This window comes from Odocoileus virginianus, chromosome 20 (genome assembly GCF_023699985.2).
Source record: "Odocoileus virginianus isolate 20LAN1187 ecotype Illinois chromosome 20, Ovbor_1.2, whole genome shotgun sequence".
In the NCBI taxonomy this organism is placed as follows: Eukaryota; Metazoa; Chordata; class Mammalia; order Artiodactyla; family Cervidae; genus Odocoileus; species Odocoileus virginianus.
Genome location: NC_069693.1, coordinates 56063015 through 56084462, shown reverse-complemented (window position 1 = coordinate 56084462; position 21448 = coordinate 56063015). Strand labels below are relative to the sequence as shown.

The following is a 21448-nucleotide window of genomic DNA, read 5'->3' as shown; positions in this document are numbered from 1 at the left end:
CCCACTCAAGAATATTGTCTACTACAGTGCTTCAAAAGTCTCCTGACATGGGGAAAAGTGGACTGAGAAAAGTTAAGGACCCTGGAATTGCACAGCCTGTGTTAGATCTAAGATCTGAAGTCCATTACCTTCCAAAACTAGTACTCTTGATGAATCAAACTTGTGTTCATCCTTTAAATATCTATTAACACTGGCAAAAAAATCTACTTTTTGTGGGGGGGGGTAGGATGTAGGGAGGAATTTAAATTAACATATACTTCCTTAAAGATGAGAAAGTGTGATGTCATAAAAATTACACAAACCCAAAGCAAATATGGTACCATTAGTGTAAGGTGTTAGGGATGAAGTGATTGATAGACTAAGGTTAGTATGAGAAAGTTTATGGCAGTAGGTTTTGAAACTAAGGTGCAGATATTTTTGCATGGGAGGCTTGGAAAATGTTCCAAATAGGAGAAAGGGTGTGTTCCAGTCAAGCCTGGGAATGAGGATCAGTCTATATGCTTGGAGGATCAGTTTGCATTTGAGAATTGTCATTCAGACTGAAATGTAGTGCAGGGTGGAGGGCCACATGAGGGGTACAGATTAAAGGCAGCAGCTCAGTTGGAAGGTTTCTGAATTCATTTCTGCAAGTGACAGCTGGAGTCTCAGACTAGAGGGCCAGCAATATGAAGAGAGAGGTCTCCTGAACTGAATCAGATTCACAATATGATGAGGCTACTGTTGAATCTTTACCACCTTAATCCGCCAGGGCTTCACAATATGATGAGGCTACTGTTGAATCTTTACCACCTTAATCCACCAGGGCTTCACAATATGATGAGGCTACTGCTGAATTCTTTACCATCTAAGCCACCAGGGAGTCCCTGGCGAATCCACCTGCAATGCAGGAGACCCAGGTTCAATCTCTGGGTTGGGAAGATTCCCTGAAGAAGGGAATGGCAAGCAACTCCACTCCAAGTTCTTGCCTGGAGAATTCCATGGACAGAGGAGCCTGGTGGACTACAGCCTATGGGGTCACAAAGAATCAGACACGACTGAGTGATAACAGTTTCTCTTTTTTCTATTGCATCAAAAGAATTTGGTGGTTTTATGTGAGTAGACACTGAGTTATCAGATTTGAGCGACTGTCTGGAAGGTGATACCATTTACTGAGAGGAGGCACTGGAGAGCAAATAACTTTTGGAAGGGAGCAGGAGAAAGAATTAATTCCATTGTTGATTCAGTGAGTTTGAGCAACAAAAATACGCAAGATTGGAACTCCATAGCTTCTGGGTTGAAGACTTGAAACCTATACAATATCATTAGTTATTAAGTCATAATCTTTCTTACTGTTGATAATAAAAGTATAAAGTTTAAAGCTATGTTTGTACAACTACTCATGTCTTTGAAAGACAGAAATGCATTTCTCTCATAATTAAAACAGGTCCTTTATACTGTTTTTCAAGTAGTGTGCATTTTTTGCCAAAACTTAACCTCGCCCCCTCCCCATTGTGCCTAATGCGTGTTGGCTAGAGTTATACATGCAAGCTGTCCCTGTGAATATTGCTGGGAAAGTGGCTGTTGTGAGACCCACACATGGTTTTATTACCCTCTCTCCCAATGAGTTAGAGCAGTAACTTGTTATGAAGGAGCATCAAGTGAATGGAAAATCCATATCAAAGAGCATGTTCTACTTTTATGTTGGTAAGCCTGAAGTTGTTTCCTGAGTAATGAGAGAAGCCAAAGCCAAATTTTATGGGTTCAAAGGGAAAGTATAAATTTCAGATGTCTTGGCCACAGCCACTGCGAACATGTTTATAGATCTGGACAAGAGGTGTAGGGAAGGAAATAACTCATGGAAGAAAGAAAAAGACAGTGTTTGATGGTGAAGAAATACTGCTCTATGCAGTATGTCCCAAAGAATAAACAATGGTAAACAAAGGCAAAAAAAGAAAATAACTGGGTTCAAGTGAGTATGTCTGAGGAGTCCTTCGGAATAGCAATTAAGCCGCAGGAGATAATGTTTAATTGTGGGTGAACTGCTGAAGCAATTGCCCTGAGAATAAATTCTTGGTTTCTTTTCTCTATTCTTATGTGAACACTCTCATCTTGTAGTCTGTGGTCTCTCCTTCCTCGTCCTCAGCAGAACGTCCAACTGCCCGGCCACAGCGAAAATAATTACTGTCTTTGAATTGCTGTGTTTTCATGATTTTTCTAGTCTTAGGATCTTTAAATGATACATAGGACCATCATACACATCCAGCCTTTATTCCCCTACCTAGATAATTCTGTAACTCATGGTCTTTTCTCAGTGTGGAAATCACTCTTTCTGACAGTTTCTCTAGTACTTCCTGTTTAGGTCAGAAGATGTGTTCTGCTCCCGGTCACATCATGCACATTCTTCAATGTTGAAACTGGATAGTCTTCTGGATAGATGAATGAATGAATGCATGGCAGCAGGTCTGGGGAGCCTCAGGAAGGCTGTCCCCACCATCCAAGTGGCACACGCAGCCTGTTAGAGGTCAGGCATGAAGCCCAGGGAAAGGACTGAGTGAGGACTAGCAGAGGAGAAATGTACAGAAGTGTCACTCTGGTATGCTTATGTGCTTAGAGGCAGACCACTTAAGAGAAAATTATGGATTATATTTAGTAGATGGAAATAAGTCAGATAGTGCAAAACACATTAACTTAAAAAATAAGAGTGTGCATTTCATAATGTAAAAACTACCGCAAGTCAGAACTACTCACATCTGTGGATTTCTGCTTAGAAAATATATCAACAGGAAATGTAATAAAGTAGCATGAGAGGTGCAAGTGTTTATGTGGGTGAAAAACACTGAGAGAAAACTAGGTAATAGACTTCTATCTGCTCAGGGTGCAGCTCTCTCACACCACTTGTTGGGTTAGCAGGGGAAAGGAAAAGCAGGAAATGTGTTATATTTACCTAAAGAATAGTTGTGATTAAATCCAATATCTATTTATTAAGCAACTCCAACAGATGCCCTGGAAAAGGGAATGGCTACCCACTCCAGTACCCTTGCCTGGGGAATTCCATAGACAGAAGAGACTGGTGGGTTACAGCCCATGGGGTCGCAATGCATCAGACATGACCCAGCAACTAATGCTAACAACATGTTAACTGCTGATATCTTGACAAGATGCATTATATACAATCCCTATTCTCAGATTGTTTATCAGCTAATATTGCAGCTGAGGGATCCTATGTTATGTCAGAGTCTAAAAAGAGGATGGATTCTTATTGGCCTAAAATCAAAGTGGATAAATTCTAATTCTTTGCAGAGGTTATAGCCTTAAGATTTTAATTTGATAATTGGCAAAGTTATATTAAAATTAAAATAAGACTAGCTATTAGAATTCCAGGAAATAAAGACACTGCAAAAACCCATCAGGATTATGTCAAAAGAACACAGAGTCAACTGAAGAGGCTCTCCCTGACCAAAGGTGGAAATGTTTTAGCATCAATAAAGTTGGAAACTGCAGTTTTGAAACATGTTAACTATATTTAAAGGAGTGGGTTCCTGATAATTCTAAAAAGAGAAAACTCTCATTGGTTACCTAGGAGAGCTATTAAGGAATTGACTCATTATTTTGAAAACTAATAAATGCAGAGAAAGCATCAAGCATTTATCCTGGTTTTCCTATGTAATCTGTACCTCAAGGTAATAAAATAGAAGATTAGAAGGGCTTTCTGTTTTAAGTTATATGTATATAAATAAAGAAGAAATAGTAGAATCAGTATATGCCCATTTTGCAATCCTAAATAAATTAATGGACCAAGTTAATAATTATATAAACATTCACAATATAATGTATCCACAATATATACTATATTTATATTATAATATATTTATATAATTATATAAATTATATTTATATATAATATATATAATTATATTTATATATAATATATATTTATATTTATATTTATATATATATATATAATTATATATAATATAATCCACAATATAATATAATAAATATACAAATTTATTATACTAAAGCAGTGGCAGTCAATGAAGAGGGAAATATTTCTGAGATGGATATATGACATTTCCAAAGTTGTTGTTATTAAAATGATAATAATAGTATGCATGTGTTCACAAAAAGAGAGAGATTTTCTTTTAGGTACCAGTCATAAGAGAGAGCTTTTATTGGACTATCTTGCTGCCCACAACAATTATAGTTGCTGGATAAAATATATTTTTTAAAAGCTGCTTCAGGGTTTTGAAGTTCAACTCAAAACAGGCAGAAACTTAAAGAGGATTTGATTCTTGAAAGATGGAAAACAAATTCCAGGAGATGCACGTGTAACTGACTTCCTCCTAAGAACATCATTATACTCAAGCAGAAGGCAGCCAAATTTTGCTAGGAGATAGAGGACAAAGTTCAATTTGCCAGAGTGGTTAGAAATTTAGGGTGGAATACTGAAAAGCAAGGTGTCAGAAGGAGAGCCCTGACTTCTGCATCCACAGTCCCCTTAAAGGCTTGCCTGATCCCTGACTTGCATGTGCCCACGATGCCCCAGGCAAAAGCAGGAGCCAGGAGATGAAAATCCTGAGGACTTCATTCAGCATCTGCCTAGTTCTGGGAAGGGCACCTTGGGATTCAAGTCCTGCCATCTTAGACTTGCTAAACATTTTGGGCTTCTAAATGAAACCCAGAAAGGCATTGCTTTAGGAATAAAGACCGTAACCGACGGCCAACTATTATGTCCTGGGACTAAAGACAAATCCAAAATAGACTGTCCCAGAAAAATCTGGAAGCAAGCTTTCACAGAGTCAAGGTGATCTGCCAGTAATTCAGCTCCCTGTGGAGCTGAATTTTCCCTGTAGTTCCTGCCACGCCATCCATCTCTCGCCAGACTCCCCACCTTCCCAGCTCTTCCCCCCGCCTCCTCCCCTCCCCACATCCTCCTGACCCTGGACCTTCTCATAGGCAGTCATCTATTCATCTTAAATATCACTTCCTCAGAGATGTCATCCCTAATCAGCAACCTAATTTGAATCTTTCTACTCAAAACTCTCATATAACCCTGTCCTTTTCCTTCAAGTTCCACTGACAATTTGTAAAAACATCTGTTCACATGGGGATGAGTCTCATGATTTCTTTCTTTTCCTTCTGACTGGAGGATCCGTGAGGCCAGAAGCCTATGTATTCACTGTTACACAGGCTTCTGCTATAGAACTTACCACAGTAAATGTTCGGCAATTATTTGTTAAGTAGATGCATTAAGAAAAATATCTGATTAGCTATGATATAAACCCAAAAGTGAGTGAATATGTAAATATCCAAGTTTATTATATTCAAGCAGTGGCAGTTGATGAAAAGGGAAAAATCTCTGAGATGAACATATGATGTTTCCAAAGTTGTTCCTATTAAAATGATAATAATAGCATGCCTGTGTGCTCAGTCATGTCTGACTCTTTGTGACCCCATGGACTGGGGTTCCTGGTTCCTCTGTCCATGGGATTTTCCAGGCAAGAATACTGGAGTGGGTTACCATTTCCTCCTCCAGAGGATCTTCCTGACCCAGAGACTGAACCCGTGTCTTCTACATCTGCTGCATTGGCAGGCACATTCTTTACCACTGAGCCACTAAATAGCATACTCAGTAACAAATGTCAGTGCATTTTGATGTTTCCATTGGATGCCAAAAACTTCTTTGGTGTAGCATGAATGGTTGGAATTATTCTTCACATGTTCCGAATGGGGAAACTGAGAATCTGTGAGATCACTGAAATTAAAATATTAGAAACAGAAATCCAGCTTACATCCTCCCATGACACACTCCAGTGTCCTTGATGAAGTAGATGTTACCTATTTCAAGTCTATTTAAAACGTTAATTTAGATTGACATATAAATGGCCATGATGATGTTAGCTCCCATAACCCCCTGGAGTGTTATCACTGACCTTAACTCAATCATTTAAAACCATGATAGTCAAGTCACATTTTCCCTGTCTGCCTTCTTCCTTTTTGTTCTATTACTTTTAGTTGTTTTAAACCCAAGAGTCCCTTAAATCATTCTGTTTTCTTTTATGCTACCATGCAAAAATAGAACAGCTCATTTCCTGTTGCTTTCTAGAGTGCTCAGTCTCACTTCTCCATCTCCTTAAAGCCCAGTTCTGTAATACAGACTCAAATGCCTCTACGTCATGCTGTAGCTTTAATATTTCACTATATAATAGTTTAACAGTGACTCAGTCTGATTAATGTGTTTTTTTTTTAGAAGTAGAAACTGGATCTCTGTTTAGTGATTCATAGGTAGTAATTTTTAAATAGAGAGGCAGTATTCAGTGTTTAAGACTGAATTCAATTTAGCCAAGAAGAGTTTGGTCCATCATTGTTTCCACCAGTGGTAGCACTCTTTTTCTAATTGTGTTTTTTAGGTGATTCCCTAACAATTATTAGAAGACTGTCTTGTCTTTTTCAAGAATTCTTTCAGGACCATCAATAAAGTCAGTTTCCTATTTTTAATGACTTGTTTTCCAGTTCATGCATTTCCTATTTCATTTTCCCTGATTTAAGTTTCTTAGTCAGCTGATCTCATCAATAATAATATGATTCAATAATAATATGGTTGAACTCACAGAATCTGTTTCTCCCTGAAATATCTTTCAGGGATAAGTCGCTACCACCTCCACAACGTTCTGCAAGTACCACCTATGATATTAATAAACAAAACAATTTTGTTTTCCATGGTACAATTCCATATGCAATGAGGTTGTTCACTTTCAGAGAACAGGTTTCTATAAACTACTTGTTCTTCTTGTCAGAGAACTCTCATGCTTTCGTCTGCCTCAGGATCACTCAGGAATCTGTCTGTCAGGGTTGTCTTTCAGAGATTCTGTTAATGAATTAGTGGACGCCAGGCAGAGCTCAGGACGTTTGTTGAGTATGGAGGCCACAAGAGGTTCTCCTTAGTTGATTCTAATATGGTGGGGCCACGCCACGCCATTTGAGAAATCAAGCCCTTGGATGTGTTTTTCACTGATAAGGTGGGAAAAACACTGCTTTTGCAAGTGGCAACCCCTCACAATTGGAGAAGCCTCCAACATCTAGAGCAGGGGCAGGGTGCAAGGTTGAGGGAAGGGGACTGGGTCAAGTGGAAGATACCACAGTGAGGAGTGTGTATGTAAAATATGCAGAGGTCGGAAACCAGTTTGCTGCTCACGGAGGTGAGGCATTTCTGCCACTTAGTTAACATCCTGCTCTGAGGCTGAGAGGCTCGGCTCCCCCTTCACGTGTAAGAAGTCATTTGGGACCCAGCTCTAATGCAGAAGTGAAGCGTGAATAATCACATCTCAGGGACGGGTGTCCTCCCCGTCAGACTGTAAGCTCTGTGGGAAACCGCGCTTGGTTTTACGCATCACTGTGTCTTCCGCTGTGTTCACGGAAAGGTCTCCATAAACACGTGCTGCAGAAGGAGCACGGAATACATGTTTCAGCAATTCCACTTCTGACACAACTCCCTGAAAGAAATCTGAATATTTTCTCTGAGGAAACTCTTTATTCAGTTGGAGGTTATTTCTGAATCACTCACATCAAGCAGGCCATACCTCTTTCCCAGGGTCACAGGGAGACTAGATACGAGAGCAGGGCCTGCAATCTTTGTGAGTCTCTTCTTGCCTTGATTCCAGCTCTGAGAAGAATTGAGATGGAGGTATTCACTGAGGAGGGTTCAGGTCACTGACAGTTGCCGTGGTGAGTCAGCTCAGGCATTTGCTGACAGACAGAGAAAAAGCCACAGAACCCGCAGATGGCTCAAGCTCATTCTTGCTGCATAACCCGGCCCTGACATTGGAAACTGAGCATTTCTTGTGCACTTCAGAAACTCATTATTTTTTAAAGAGTCCACTTAAAAAAGCAAACACATGAAATGTATTTATTAAACTATTGTTGGTATACCTCTTTCCCTGCCCAATATTCTAATAATAAATAATAGCATTAGCGTTAGTAATTGTTCACATTTATTGAAGCCTCATTATATGCCAGCAACTTCCAAAATTATGTAGATATGCATTCATACAACAGTCCTATGAAGAATATTCTATTATTAACACAATATTGTAAGTCACCTATATTTCGGTTTTAAAAAAGAATATACTCTTATTATTCCCACAATTTACAGTTGAAGGTACAGGGCCAAAGAGAGAAAGTAACTTGCTGTGAAGGAATAATGCCCTTTAACCGTAAATATGTTACCATACATGACAAATCTACTTTACAGTTGTGATTAAGTTAAGGATCTTGAGTTGGGGAGATTATCCTGAATTATCCAGGTGGACCCAATGTAATCACAGGAGTCCTTGTAAAAGAGAGGGGACAGGATCAGAGTTTGAAAAGGAGATGTGACTATGAATGCAAACATGAGCGATGATGAGAAAGAGAAATTTGAAGTTGCTATGATGCTGGTTCTGTACAAGAAGCAAGGGGCCATAAATCAAGGAATGAAGGGGTTCCTAAAAGCTGGAAAAGGCAAGCAAAGAGATTGTCTTCTAGAGACATCAGAAGGAAAGCAATCCCTGCCAACCCTGATTTTAGGACTTCTGAATTCCAGAGCTCTTAGATAACAAATTTGTGCTTTCTTTTTATGGAACAAAATGTGTTACAGCAATGATAGAAGACTCATACACTTGCCTAAGGTAGAGTGGAGAGTCAAACCTACACTTACTAGCTGTCTTAACTACTAGGCTAAGTATACTTATGAAAAATAGCTGAAAGGGGGCAGACCAACAGGAGGTGAACATGTCAGAACAATTTGAAATTTATTTATAGAAAATTAAAGTTCATGCCCTCCCCATGGTGAGCCAGCATATAACAGGGCCACATTACTAATATTGATGATAATGTAATCATTAAAAGTATAACCTCAGTTATAGGTCAGTCTCTTTTGGAAACAGAAGTAAAAACATTTATGTGAAATATTAGCAAATCAAATCCAGTGATGCATAAGGCTAACATATCATGCACGTTTGATTCAGGAATACAGATTTAACATTGGGTATTCCCAGGTGGTACAGTTGGTAAAGAATTCTACCAGTACAGGAAATGCAAAAGACATGGGTTGGATCCCTGGGTGGAGAAGACCCCCTGGAGTAAGAAATGGCAACCCACTCCAGTTTTCTTGCCTGGGAAATTCCATGGACAGAGGAGTCTAGCAGGCTGCAGTGCATGAGTTCGCAAAGAGTTGGACATGACTGAGCACACACACACACACACACATGAGTCATACACAATTGAGTAATATGATTCACCATGTTAACAGAATAAAGAATAAAAATCATATGTCCTCTGAATTGATAAAGAATAAATATTTGATGATATCCAGTACCTAATTCATGATGAGAACTCTACCAACAAGGAGACAAAAGTAGCTACTTTAATCTGTTAGAAGTTATCTACAAAAAACTTATAGCTTGTATCCTACTTAATGGTGGATTATTTCTTTTTTTTTTAATTTTTTTCATTTATTTTTATTAATTGGAGGCTAATTACTTCACAACATTGCAGTGGGTTTTGTCATACGTTGACATGAATCAGCCATGGAGTTACATGTATTCCCCATCCCGGTCCCCCCTCCCACCTCCCTCTCCACCCGATTCCTCTGGGTCTTCCCAGTGCACCAGGCCCGAGCACTTGTCTCATGCATCCCACCTGGGCTGGTGATCTGTTTCCCTATAGATAATATACATGCTGTTCTCTCGAAACATCCCACCCTCGCCTTCTCCCACAGAGTCCAAAAGTCTGTTCTGTACATCTGTGTCTCTTTTTCTGTTTTGCATATAGGGTTATCGTTACCATCTTTCTAAATTCCATATATATGTGTTAGTATACTGTAATGGTCTTTATCTTTCTGGCTTACTTCACTCTGTATAATGGGCTCCAGTTTCATCCATCTCATTAGAACTGATTCAAATGAATTCTTTTTAACGGCTGAGTAATATTCCATGGTGTATATGTACCACGGCTTCCTTATCCATTTGTCTGCTGATGGGCATCTAGGTTGCTTCCATGTCCTGGCTATTATAAACAGTGCTCTGATGAACACTGGGGTGCATGTGTCTCTTTCAGATCTGGTTTCCTCAGGTGTGTATGCCCAGAAGTGGGATTGCTGGGTCATATGGCAGTTCTATTTCCAGCTTTTTAAGAAATCTCCACACTGTTTTCCATAGTGGCTGTACTAATTTGCATTCCCACCAACAGTGTAAGAGGGTTCCCTTTTCTCCACACCCTCTCTAGCATTTATTGCTTGTAGACTTTTGGATAGCAGCCATCCTGACTGGCGTGTAATGGTACCTCACTGTGGTTTTGATTTGCATTTCTCTGATAATGAGTGATGTTGAGCATCTTTTCATGTGTTTGTTAGCCATCTGTATGTCTTCCTTGGAGAAATGTCTGCTTAGTTCTTTGGCCAATTTTTTGATTGGGTCATTTATTTTTCTGGAGTTGAGCTGGAGGAGTTGCTTGTATTTTTTTGAGATTAATCCTTTGTTGCTTCATTTGCTATTATTTTCTCCCAATCTGAGGGCTGTCTTTTCAGCTTACTTATAGTTTCCTTTGTTGTGCAAAAGCTTTTAAGTTTCATTAGGTCCCATTTGTTTATTTTTGCTCTTATTTCCAATATTCTGGGAGGTGGGTCATAGAGGATCCTGCTGTGATTCATGTCAGAGAGTGTTTTGCCTATGTTCTCCTCTAGGAGTTTTATAGTTTCTGGTCTTACATTTAGATCTTTAATCCATTTTGAGTTTATTTTTGTGTATGGTGTTAGAAAGTGTTCTAGTTTCATTCTTTTACAAGTGATTGACCAGTTTTCCCAGTGCCACTTGTTAAAGAGGTTGTCTTTTTTCCATTGTATGTCCTTGTCTCCTTTGTCAAAGATAAGGTGTCCATAGGTTCGTGGATTTATCTCTGGGCTTTCTATTCTGTTCCATTGATCTATATTTCTGTCTTTGTGCCAGTACCATACTGTCTTGATGACTGTGGCTTTGTAGTAGAGCCTGAAGTCAGGCAGGTTGATTCCTCCAGTTCCATTCTTCTTTCTCAAGATTGCTTTGGCTACTCAAGGTTTTTTGTATTTCCATACAAATTGTGAAATTATTTGTTCTAGTTCTGTGAAAAATAATGGTGGATTATTTCAAATTTTCCCCTGAGATCAGGAGTGAGACAAGATGCTTACTATTATCATTTCTATTCAATATTCTGTTAGCGGTCAGTGCAATAAAGCAATGAAATATAAACCCATTTAAAAATATAACTTGAGTTAATAAGCATACCAATGAACAAATTTGCAATTAGAGAAACAGTTCTCTCCTACAATCAAGTAGCATGTCTCTTCCTACATCTTTGGACAGTAGACCATTTACTGTTAGATTTACTGCTGACTTTCAGTTGTTCCTGTAATCCATTTCTAATACCTCAACTTTTCCTATTTATATATTCCATTGTGTACAAAAGCTTCTTTTCCCCCCCAAAAAATGTTTGACAAAATATTGGAATATGTTATTGAATGGTAATTTAAGTGTTAATATTATTTTAGATATTAGTTTAGTATTTCCAACAAAACAAATAAGTATTGAGTTGGATTATTTTTATTAATGGTACATATACCTGTCAGTTTCAACATGAAGAAATACTGTTATAAATCATCTGGACTTTTTCTTTTGTGAGAATGTTTGCCTTGCCAATGCTCTTTTTTTTAAATATTTTTTTTCCATTTATTTTTATTAGTTAGAGGCTAATTACTTTACAACGTTGCAGTGGTTTTTGTCATACATTGAAATGAATTAGCCATGGATTTACATGTATTCCCCATCCCGGTCCCCCCTCCCACCTCCCTCTCCACCCGATCCCTCTGGGTCTTCCCAGTGCACCAGGCCCGAGCACTTGTCTCATGCATCCAGCCTGGGCTGGTGATCTGTTTCACCCTAGATAATATACGTGTTTCACCAATGCTCTTTTTTAAAATAAAATTTATTGTAGTATAGCTGATTTACTGTGTTGTGTTTCAAGTTTAAAGTGTAGAGAAAAGGAAATCAGTTATACATATATATGCATATATATTTCATATTCTTTCCTATTTAGATTACTATGGAATATTAAGTAAACTTCCTGTGCTATACAGTAGGTCTTTATGAGTTATCTGTTTTATATATAGTAGTATGTATATGTTAATCCCAACCTGATTTATCTCATGTTTTTCCTTTGGTAACCATAAATTTTATTTTGAGATCTATTTCTATTTTGTAAATAAATTCATTAGTATAATTTTTATTAGATTTCACATATAAGGGAGATCATATGATATTTGTCTTTCTATTTCTGACTTACTTCACTTAGTATGGTAATCTCTAGGTCTATCCATGTTGCTACAAATGGCGTTATTTAATTCTCTTTTTATGGCTGAGTAATATCCCACCATATATGTACCAAGTCTTCTTTATTCTTTCCTCTGGTAATGGTCATTTAGGTTTTTCCATGTCCTGGCTATTGTGAATAGTGCTGTAATTGGGTTGCATGTATTGTTTTGAATTATAGCTTTCTCTGGATATATACTCAGGGATGGGATTGCTGGGTCAGATGGTAGTTCTGTATTGATCCAAGTAGAGCATAAAGGTATATCAAAGGTACATTTGATTTATTAGAGAAGAAATCCAAAGACTGGTAAAGCTAGTCCAAAGAAAATTTGAGAGACTGAGTGTATACAGGAATCTAAGAATGTTGGATTACTGTCACTAGGTTAAGTACACGAATGGTTAATGCCCGACAGGGCAATAAAACCAAAATATCTGGGGATATATTTTCTGCCAGAATGGAAGTTATTTACATCTCTACTGGGGGAAAAAAAACCCTATAAATTAATATGTAACTTAGAGTCTGGCCCTGATCAGTAATAAATAGTAAAATTAGACATTTGTGAATTCACCTAGAATTAAGTAATCCTTAGACAGGACTATTTTAAAAAGCTCCAGAATGACATTGAGAGGACATGAAGTTATTCCTTTGATTTATTTTCCAGTTTTTCCAGTTTTCTTAGCAGTGGTAACATTGCTTTCCAAAGAGACCTCTCTCCGACCAGCATCCTTGGAGAAAATTTAGATTCTCCCTCTCTCTCCCTCTGTCTCTCAGAAGATTATTTTTTTCAGATAGTCCCAGATTTTTATGTCATTAACTGTTTTTAATCATAGCACAGCATTTTATTGGTATTATTTAAAATCATATGCTTTTAATATGTCAGATAAATTCTGTAAATAGCTTTTATAAATGAGCTTTCTGTCTAAAGTAATACTGTTAGGAACCATCCTGAATTTCCTGTTTTATGAGAATCCTGGTACATATGTTGCACGGATGTGATGTGAAGTTTCCCTGTACTGACATTGTGCTCACGCTCTGAATTGTTTTTTGCTTTTTTTTCCCGGAGGGTATTGTTCACATGGATGTGAGATCGGTGATGTGATTGTAATGAGTTTGTTGAATCCTCTATTTTGCTACCTTCTGGCTTTCGGGCCCCCTTTTAAGGGTAGCCGCCCCCCTCCTAAGTTCTCCTTCTGAGAGCTGAGTTACTGACTGCCCCTGGGGTTTCTCAGCAACCTCAGAGCTTCCTTTCAGGACAGTGAAGGAAAGACTGCGTTCGGAGAATGTCCAGCCATCTTAATATTAAACATAATAGTAGAACTTGTCCCCCTATTTTATGGGGACAAGTTTAGGACTTTAAGTCTGGCAAGAGTAAGAAGATTATTGCTTACCCTCTGCTTCAGCCTCAGGTTTCTAGACCTCAGAACTGAGCTTCCCAACTCCCTTAACTAAAGTGACCCCAGGCTTCTTTTAGTCTTGACCAGAATGCCTCTGACAGTCTGTGATGGTTTATGAATGTACTTTTTCACATGCTGCTTGTCTGTCTTCACTGAGTGTAACTTCCGTGAGGACAAGGACCATGTTGGTGTCGGCCCATCTTTTTATCACAGGGCCTCAATCTATTACATCCATCACAGGCCTCAAACTAGATGGCCTAAATATGTGTTTATTTAATGACTGGGTCCAATTACATAGTGTGATACCTGTGAATTAAGAACATAATAGGTCAGGGCAAGAGAAAATGGCAAGTGGCTTCCATTTAAGAGAAATAGTATACCATTGCCTTAGGCATCAGTAGTCTAATATGTTTCTCACTATCCCATTTTGCTGATGGACATATTCCTGGCACAAAGCTTTTGGTGCAATGAAAGGCTAATATGACCATTATAATGTAGTAACTATAGTGAAGAAGAGGGGGAAAAAGAAATAGAAGGCTGAAGTATCCCAGGCTAGTCCCTCATTGGAGACAAAAAAATCTCTTGGTAGCTAATTCCAAAGATAGACTTTATCTGAAATAAAATCATTATAATGATGGTTGCCTTTAAGCGATGCATTAACTCAGAGATAACTGCATTGCTCCAAATGTGTCAGCATTTAAGGTCTGTCTTACTGGAATTTTTCTTAATTTATTGTAATCTAATAATCATAGGACACATTATTTGTATTTGACACAGAGTTATGTTTGTGTCATGCACATTCATTCAGCTATATAACAAGGAATAATTGTTCGGTTAACATTATTCTTTCTACAGAATGCAATGTTTATTCATGTGCACTTGGTGAATGAATTCTTTATAAGCACATTAACAAGATGTGGAAAAATCAAACCTCTGAATTTCCAAAAGATAGCTGCATAAAATAGTTGAAAAAAATTTTGGGTGGTGGTGAATGTAAATGGTTCACATTAAATATGATGGATAATCTGAATGAAATGCATATTTGAGCATACAAGTTGATGTAATAATTTTGTCGAATGAAACAAGATGAGTAAACTGTAATGTCATTCTGTTGACTGGGAGAAGTCACCTAACCAGTTGAAAAATAGCTTCCTATTTTATTGGGCTTCCCTAACCTCTTCATTTATTATATAAATGCACTCTCAAGGGTAATTGCTTTTTTAAAAAAAATCTTTGATTTGTGAAATGTAGGAAATGCTACTAGGCTTTCTGAGTATTATCAGCTCTTTTTTGTGTCTCTTGCTCAGGGTGCAACTGATTTTGACAGATGTACCGTTATGTTACTGGTATAACATGACATCTTTTTTCAGATGAACTGAATAAAAGTGATCTTGACAGTGAGTAGATAAGACACTGTCAGAAAGCTGAAAAAACCTGTCAATGTCACAGTTATGACACAAACACGGCAGAACAGCCCTTATAATGTCATTAAGTGAATATCTTTCAAGCAACACCCTTGAGAAGACAGAAAATAGCATTGCTCTTAAATACTATTATTTAGCCACAAAAATAATAAAATATAACACAAAGGTCAGTTGAATATATATTTGGGGTGGCATTTGACGAGTCTTATGTATGTGTATGTATTTATATGTGGATCTCTTCTATATATGACACATATGAAAGAATTTTGAGATTTCAAAAGTATAAAAAGACTTCTGCTTTTTCAGAAACTAAAAAACCATTTAACTCCAGCATTTAAGAAAGTCACTGAAAATGTTGATCATGAAATATGCAAAGTGGTTTTATCAGTATTAATTATAACCTTTTCCTTGGTGCTTTTATGGGTTAAGAAACAATCTTTAATAATATAGATTAGGCATACATTTCAAGATGTATTTCTAGATCATGAATTTTGTAAATAGGTGAGTAAAGCCTGAAATGGAATCAATCCCAGGTGTCAAGAAGGAACTAGATGTTTGGTGGTTTTATTTTCCATTATTATAATTGACTTGGAGCTGAACTATACATGTATGGGTATATGTATAATCCTCTCATAGATGTAGTTTTTAAATACTTTAATGAAAAGCATATTTATCCTTAGATCAACTTTTAATATCTTTGTCTAGGATCAGAGGTGGTTGATCTTGATGGAAAAAGTTGCCTTCTCTACAGACTTGATAAAAAATCTCTGAGCCCAATAAAGGATGTAATTTCTTTGAAATTTAAAACCATGCAGAGTGATGGGATTCTACTCCACAGGGAAGGGCAAAATGGAGATCACATCACACTGGAATTAAGAAGAGGAAAACTCTTTTTGCTTATTAATTCAGGTAAAACTCTTTGGGTAAAGTGCTTGAAAATCTGGTCATTTAGCTATCACTTTAGTAACTTTATGCTTTTACAACTCATCTTTTTTAACAATTAAGGTATCTTATTTCCACATTCAAGGGTATGTATGTATGTATATATATATATATGTATGTATGTATATATATACATGTATTGCACTTTTATGTAATTTGCAAACTATTCAGGACCTTCATTTGATGTTTCTTACACAGTGCTGATAGAACCACTTAGTTATTTTCAAACATCTTGATGGAAGGGGTGGGTCACTGATAAAAATAGTAAGTTTGTAGCAAAGATGAAGTTTTCATTGAGAATGAACATGTGATGATGGGTAAGACTAATAAAGAGAGTTAAGAGTGGAAGAAATGAGAGCAGGTCGAGAGGACGTTGCATTCGAAGGCGGGGTCAGTTCGGACTCGCGTTTGGCCGGGGTGCATGGCGGGAGACCGCGGTTGTAGGAGGGACCGGCCCTCTCAAGCCGGGAGTCATGGCTGTGCTGCTGTCTCTCCCCTCTCAGGTGACGCGGAGCCCGCGGCGGGCGCCCCGGCCGGGCCCGGCCTGGGCAGCCTGCTGGACGACCAGCAGTGGCACTCCGCGCTCATCCAGCGCTGGGGCACACAGGTCAACCTCACGGTGGACGAGCACAGGCGTCGCTTCCGCGCCCGGGGCGAGCTCGGCGACCTGCGCCTCGGTCATGAGGTGTGACGGTTACGTTTCAGTTCGTGCAGGCTTCGCGACGTCTCGGTGGTGAGGTCACGCGGAAGGCAGCAGGCTCTAGAAAGCCCACCTCCAGAGTCAGGCAAGGTCCCGAGGAAGTGTTCCTCTGGGTAACCTCGCTCAAGCAGTGAATTTTGTGCCTGTAGCACTGAGGCTTCATTTTGCTCCTTACATGTTACTTTATCATTGTAAAGAAATGTCATCTTCTTTGCCTGCAGTGTGTATGCAGGAAATCTCCGCGAAGAGATCTCATTACCGCAAGTGAATATAGAATGTGTTGCATGATTTTGGAGGTGGGGGGACAAAGAGCACTCCTGAACAGTGCAGATTTAGGGAAAGAATGTAGCAACGAATAGGTTAACTGATTCATCAATAACCAATTCAAATGCACAAAAATCAATATATTCCAGAAATGTATACAAAATAAAATGTCATTATAATTGGTTACATTGTTAAAGCCAGTCACTATGGAAAAAAGGATGTATTTTTCTTCAACAACCAATAAATATTCAAATCAGGTTTGATTAGCAACTTGTAAGAATAATCAAGCTCTTTATAAGTGAAAACTGAATGCATATAAACTTATTTTAAAATCTGCATCTTAATTTTTTTTAAATCTTCATGTGAAATTAGCAATATGGCAGTGTAGAGTACTGAAAAATTGATCTATCTGTGATAATTACAGCTATAGTTGCTAATCATAATTATTTAAGCAGATTATCAGAAAATCACTAAACAATATTATTGATGCCATTTTTCTTTCTAAGATCAGCTTTGGAGGGATTCCAGCACCTGGAAAATCAGTGTCATTCCCCCATAAACACTTTCATGGGTGTTTAGAAAATCTCTTTTACAATGGAGTGGATATCATTGATTTGGCCAAGCGACAGGACCCACAGATGATCGTTATGGTAAGATAGTCTTCATGTTAACAAAAAAGGAAAACTGTGTGGCTTTTCCCCCCACCCCCCCAAAAAATGCTTCGTTTTGAATTCCCACTTGACATGGTATTTTAGACCTTACTCTTGTTCTTTAAAAAAAAAATTCTCAGTTCTCAGCTTGGCAATATGCATGTACGGGATTAATTCTATGCAAAACATTTAAAATTCACAGGTCATGATTATTTTATTTTTATATGAAGTAAAGAACGTTCTTTTCTTGGTACAACTGATCGTTTTATTTTGTTGTAATATTATTGGTCCCAGGAGACTAATTTCTTTTGCTTTGTAATTTCCTTAATAAGATACTCCCTGACTTACTCTCCGAAGCAGCATACTGGTTTCCTGGAATCAGATAACATGCACGTATATTAGAGAAGTGGTTGAAAAATTTGTATTTTGCCACGGTCATTCATAACTAATAAAAGAAACTAATAGACTCTCACAGGATTGCATCTGCCAAGAGCAGTGCTGGTCAGGCTGCATGATGTTCTGATTCTGTGGAAATGTGCTGGAATTTAAATACAACTGTGTTGGTCAGGGTGCAGGCAGAGAAGCAGCACTGTTGTGGGTTTAGGGACAAGGGGTCTGTTTTAGGACTTGGATTGTAATGGCTGGAGGTCAGCTGTCTGGAAGGAGAGATGGAGCAGAGCAGAGTGAAAGAGGCAGGACACGCTGGGATAGTCACCAGCCCCTCTGTCGTCATCCTTCCCTGGACTTCATCACACACAGAAAACCTTTTGGGGAAAGTGGCCCGCCTTTCACTTCTGACTCAGGTGTCCTCAGCTCCCTCTTTGGCTAACTTTTAACTGGACCCAGACAAAAAAAGAGATTCTGGGAAACGTGGTTTCCAGCTTAACCCGCTTGCTGATAGAAAAGCAGACACTTCCAACCATTTGAATACATTTCTTTAATTGTTCAAAATTCAGAATAAATAATAAAGCTCATGTTGTGTCAGTAAAACCCAGAGCACATCACAGGATTATTTATTGCTTATAAAATATTTTATTTTTAATTCTCTGTGTGAATTGATAGTGTTTATATGAGCACACCATCCAGCAAGATTTTTTAAATAGTTTTTTTTTTATATAAAAGGGAAAGGATTTAGATGGAAAATAAAACTATTGTAGAGAGATAGATGTGAGTGTTTCATTGCAAAATGACTTTCCAGAAGCTGCTCATGTAGCTAACACCAGCTCTTCATTGCCAAGAGAATTTGCTCCTTGCAGAGTAGCTAGCAGACAGCTGTCCAAATGCAGGTGGTAAATGTTTCCATTTTTACCAGGTTTGTTAGTCTTATAATTGCCTTTACATTATGGGTCAGTATATTTCACTCTTCAGCTTTTGATGTTTCATTCACTGGAATATTTGTCTGCAGTGAAAGGTAGTTCACTTTTAACAGAATCACAATATAGCCAAATGTTTTTGTTTAACCTAGACCAGTAGTTTAATTCCAGCTTGTATTGTTCTAAATAAAGTGATTTCATTGACTTTTCAAATCTATATTTAGAAGGTTTGTTGAAGGTTATTTTCAGGAAAAATAAAAACATTTATCTTGATTTCTGAAGCCTGTTAAGGAACATGCTAATTATTTCTAAATAGTTTAGACCTTAACATTTTTTCTTAATCCTTAAATATGTATTTAGTACTAACAGCAAAATAATCTTTCATGTATAATATCTTAATGAAAATTTGCAATTCTAATGTATCTTGAAGATCTATTTAAAAACCATTAGATAAGAAATAATACATGTAAATCTGATGACAAGAGCATAATGATAAGAAAAAAACAACAACAATGGTTCAAAATAAGAATGTAAGTAGTACATTGTACATTGTATTGTGCAATGTTAAACCTAAAAAAAAAAAAAAAAGGAAAAATAAGCAGAGGATAAAAGTGAGGCCAAAGAGCAACAAACCCATGAAAAAGGCTTAGATTCTTTATTAGGTGAATGCAAGATAAATAACAATGATACATCACATGGGCATTTTGTCCTGGAATTTATGCAAATTTAAAAGAAATATAATACCTATTGCTGCCAAGGATGTGGGGAAAAGTGTGTCTTTGTGTACTACTGTTGGATATGTGGAGAATTTAACTTTTTTTGGAGTTCAAGAAAGAAACTGGAAATATTTATTAAAATATGTAGGTACACTAGCTCTGAATTTAGAATTGTCTTCTGAAGAACTGAAAATACATAGAGAAGCTTATTCATGCTTTGTTGAGAGAGGCAAAAGTTTGGAACAAAGTGACAACATACTAGTGGAAGTGAAAGTGTCAGTTGCTCAGTCATGTCCCAGCTATGCAATCTGATGGCCTGTAATTCACCAGGCTCCTCTGCCCTGGAATTCTCCAGGCAAGAATACTGGAGTGGGTAGCTGTTCCCTTCTCCAGGGGATCTTCCCAACCCAGGGATCAAACCTACGTCTCCTGCTTTGCAGGCAGTTTCTTCACCACTGAGCCACTGAGAAAACCCCTTGATAAGAAAACAATTGACTGAAAAATTGACCATTCACATAGTAGAATATTGCCTAATCAATAAAAGTAGGAATTAGGCTTTTACCAGATGACTCAAAGGGATTTCCATAAGGTATTTGTTAATGATAAAATCATGGTACAGTAAACAGCATAAAACATGGCTCCCATTTTTATAAAACAAATAATGTCTAGTGTGTTGGTATATGTATTCCAAATATATATTTAGGTGTTTGTGAATATACATATAACTGAATACATACCTTAAATATGTATACACATATATATGTGTGTATATATTAATATATATTTGTATATGTCAATGGTAACAGAAAATTATGAAAGAATATGGAAGGGGAACCAGTAGCTCAATAATATTGGTTATGTTATGGAGTGGCTTTGAAGCCAAAGGCAGCAAAAGTAGGAAGGGAAAACCAAGTAAGACATAAATAAAGAATTATTTTAAATAAATTTTGATTGAATTCAATTGCATTGAGTTAGATGCCTTTGTGAAATTTGAGAAATGGGAAGAAGACGATTTCACCCAGAAAGCCCAGGGAAAGATTTGCCTGACTGTGTATCACTGGATTTGAAGAACCTTTAAGATATATAGCAAGGATTCCATTTCTATGTTGGTAGCAGTTTTCCATGTTGTTTTAAACCAGGGGTAATTAGATGGTTCAGATTCTATTACTAATGTGATGTGTCATTCTGAAAGCTTTCCCTTTTCCTCTCTTCTCAGGGAAATGTGTCGTTTTCTTGCTCACAACCGCAGTCTGTGCCTGTGACTTTTCTGAGTCCCAGTAGTTACTTGGCACTGCCGGGCTCTTTTGCAGAGGACGAGATTTCTGCCACTTTTCAATTTCGAACCTGGAATAAGGCTGGGCTCCTGTTATTCACGGAGCTTCAGCTGGTTTCAGGGGGTCTCCTCCTCTTTCTTAATGATGGAAAACTTAAGCTGCATCTCTACCATCCAGGAAAATTACCCAGTGACATCACAGCAGGTAATAAGTGTATTCCTGCAGGCAAAGCATATGGGTTTGAAAGATTTCATTATCTCTCTGTCCCTTCTCTGTAAAATTTTATGCTTTACCCCCAAATTAATATTTGTTTAACAAATGAATACTTGAGTTAATAAGATTATCTCTTCCTTAGAGGAACTGGATTCCAATTTTCTTTTAAATATGGCTCCAGCACTAGCAGTTCTTATTAAC

General features: G+C 37.7%; 1 protein-coding gene across 2 annotated transcripts in view; it reads left to right on the top strand.

Moving 5' to 3' along the window:
* Positions 1–21448, top strand: part of CNTNAP4 (contactin associated protein family member 4) — a 271612-nt gene that overhangs the window by 152349 nt on the left and 97815 nt on the right. For both annotated transcript variants that reach the window (XM_070451515.1, XM_070451514.1), the window contains exons 5-8: positions 15881–16084; positions 16621–16802; positions 17588–17731; positions 20977–21238. In XM_070451515.1, the coding sequence (XP_070307616.1) occupies positions 15881–16084; positions 16621–16802; positions 17588–17731; positions 20977–21238 (792 nt within the window). The remainder of the gene's footprint in view (positions 1–15880; positions 16085–16620; positions 16803–17587; positions 17732–20976; positions 21239–21448) is intronic.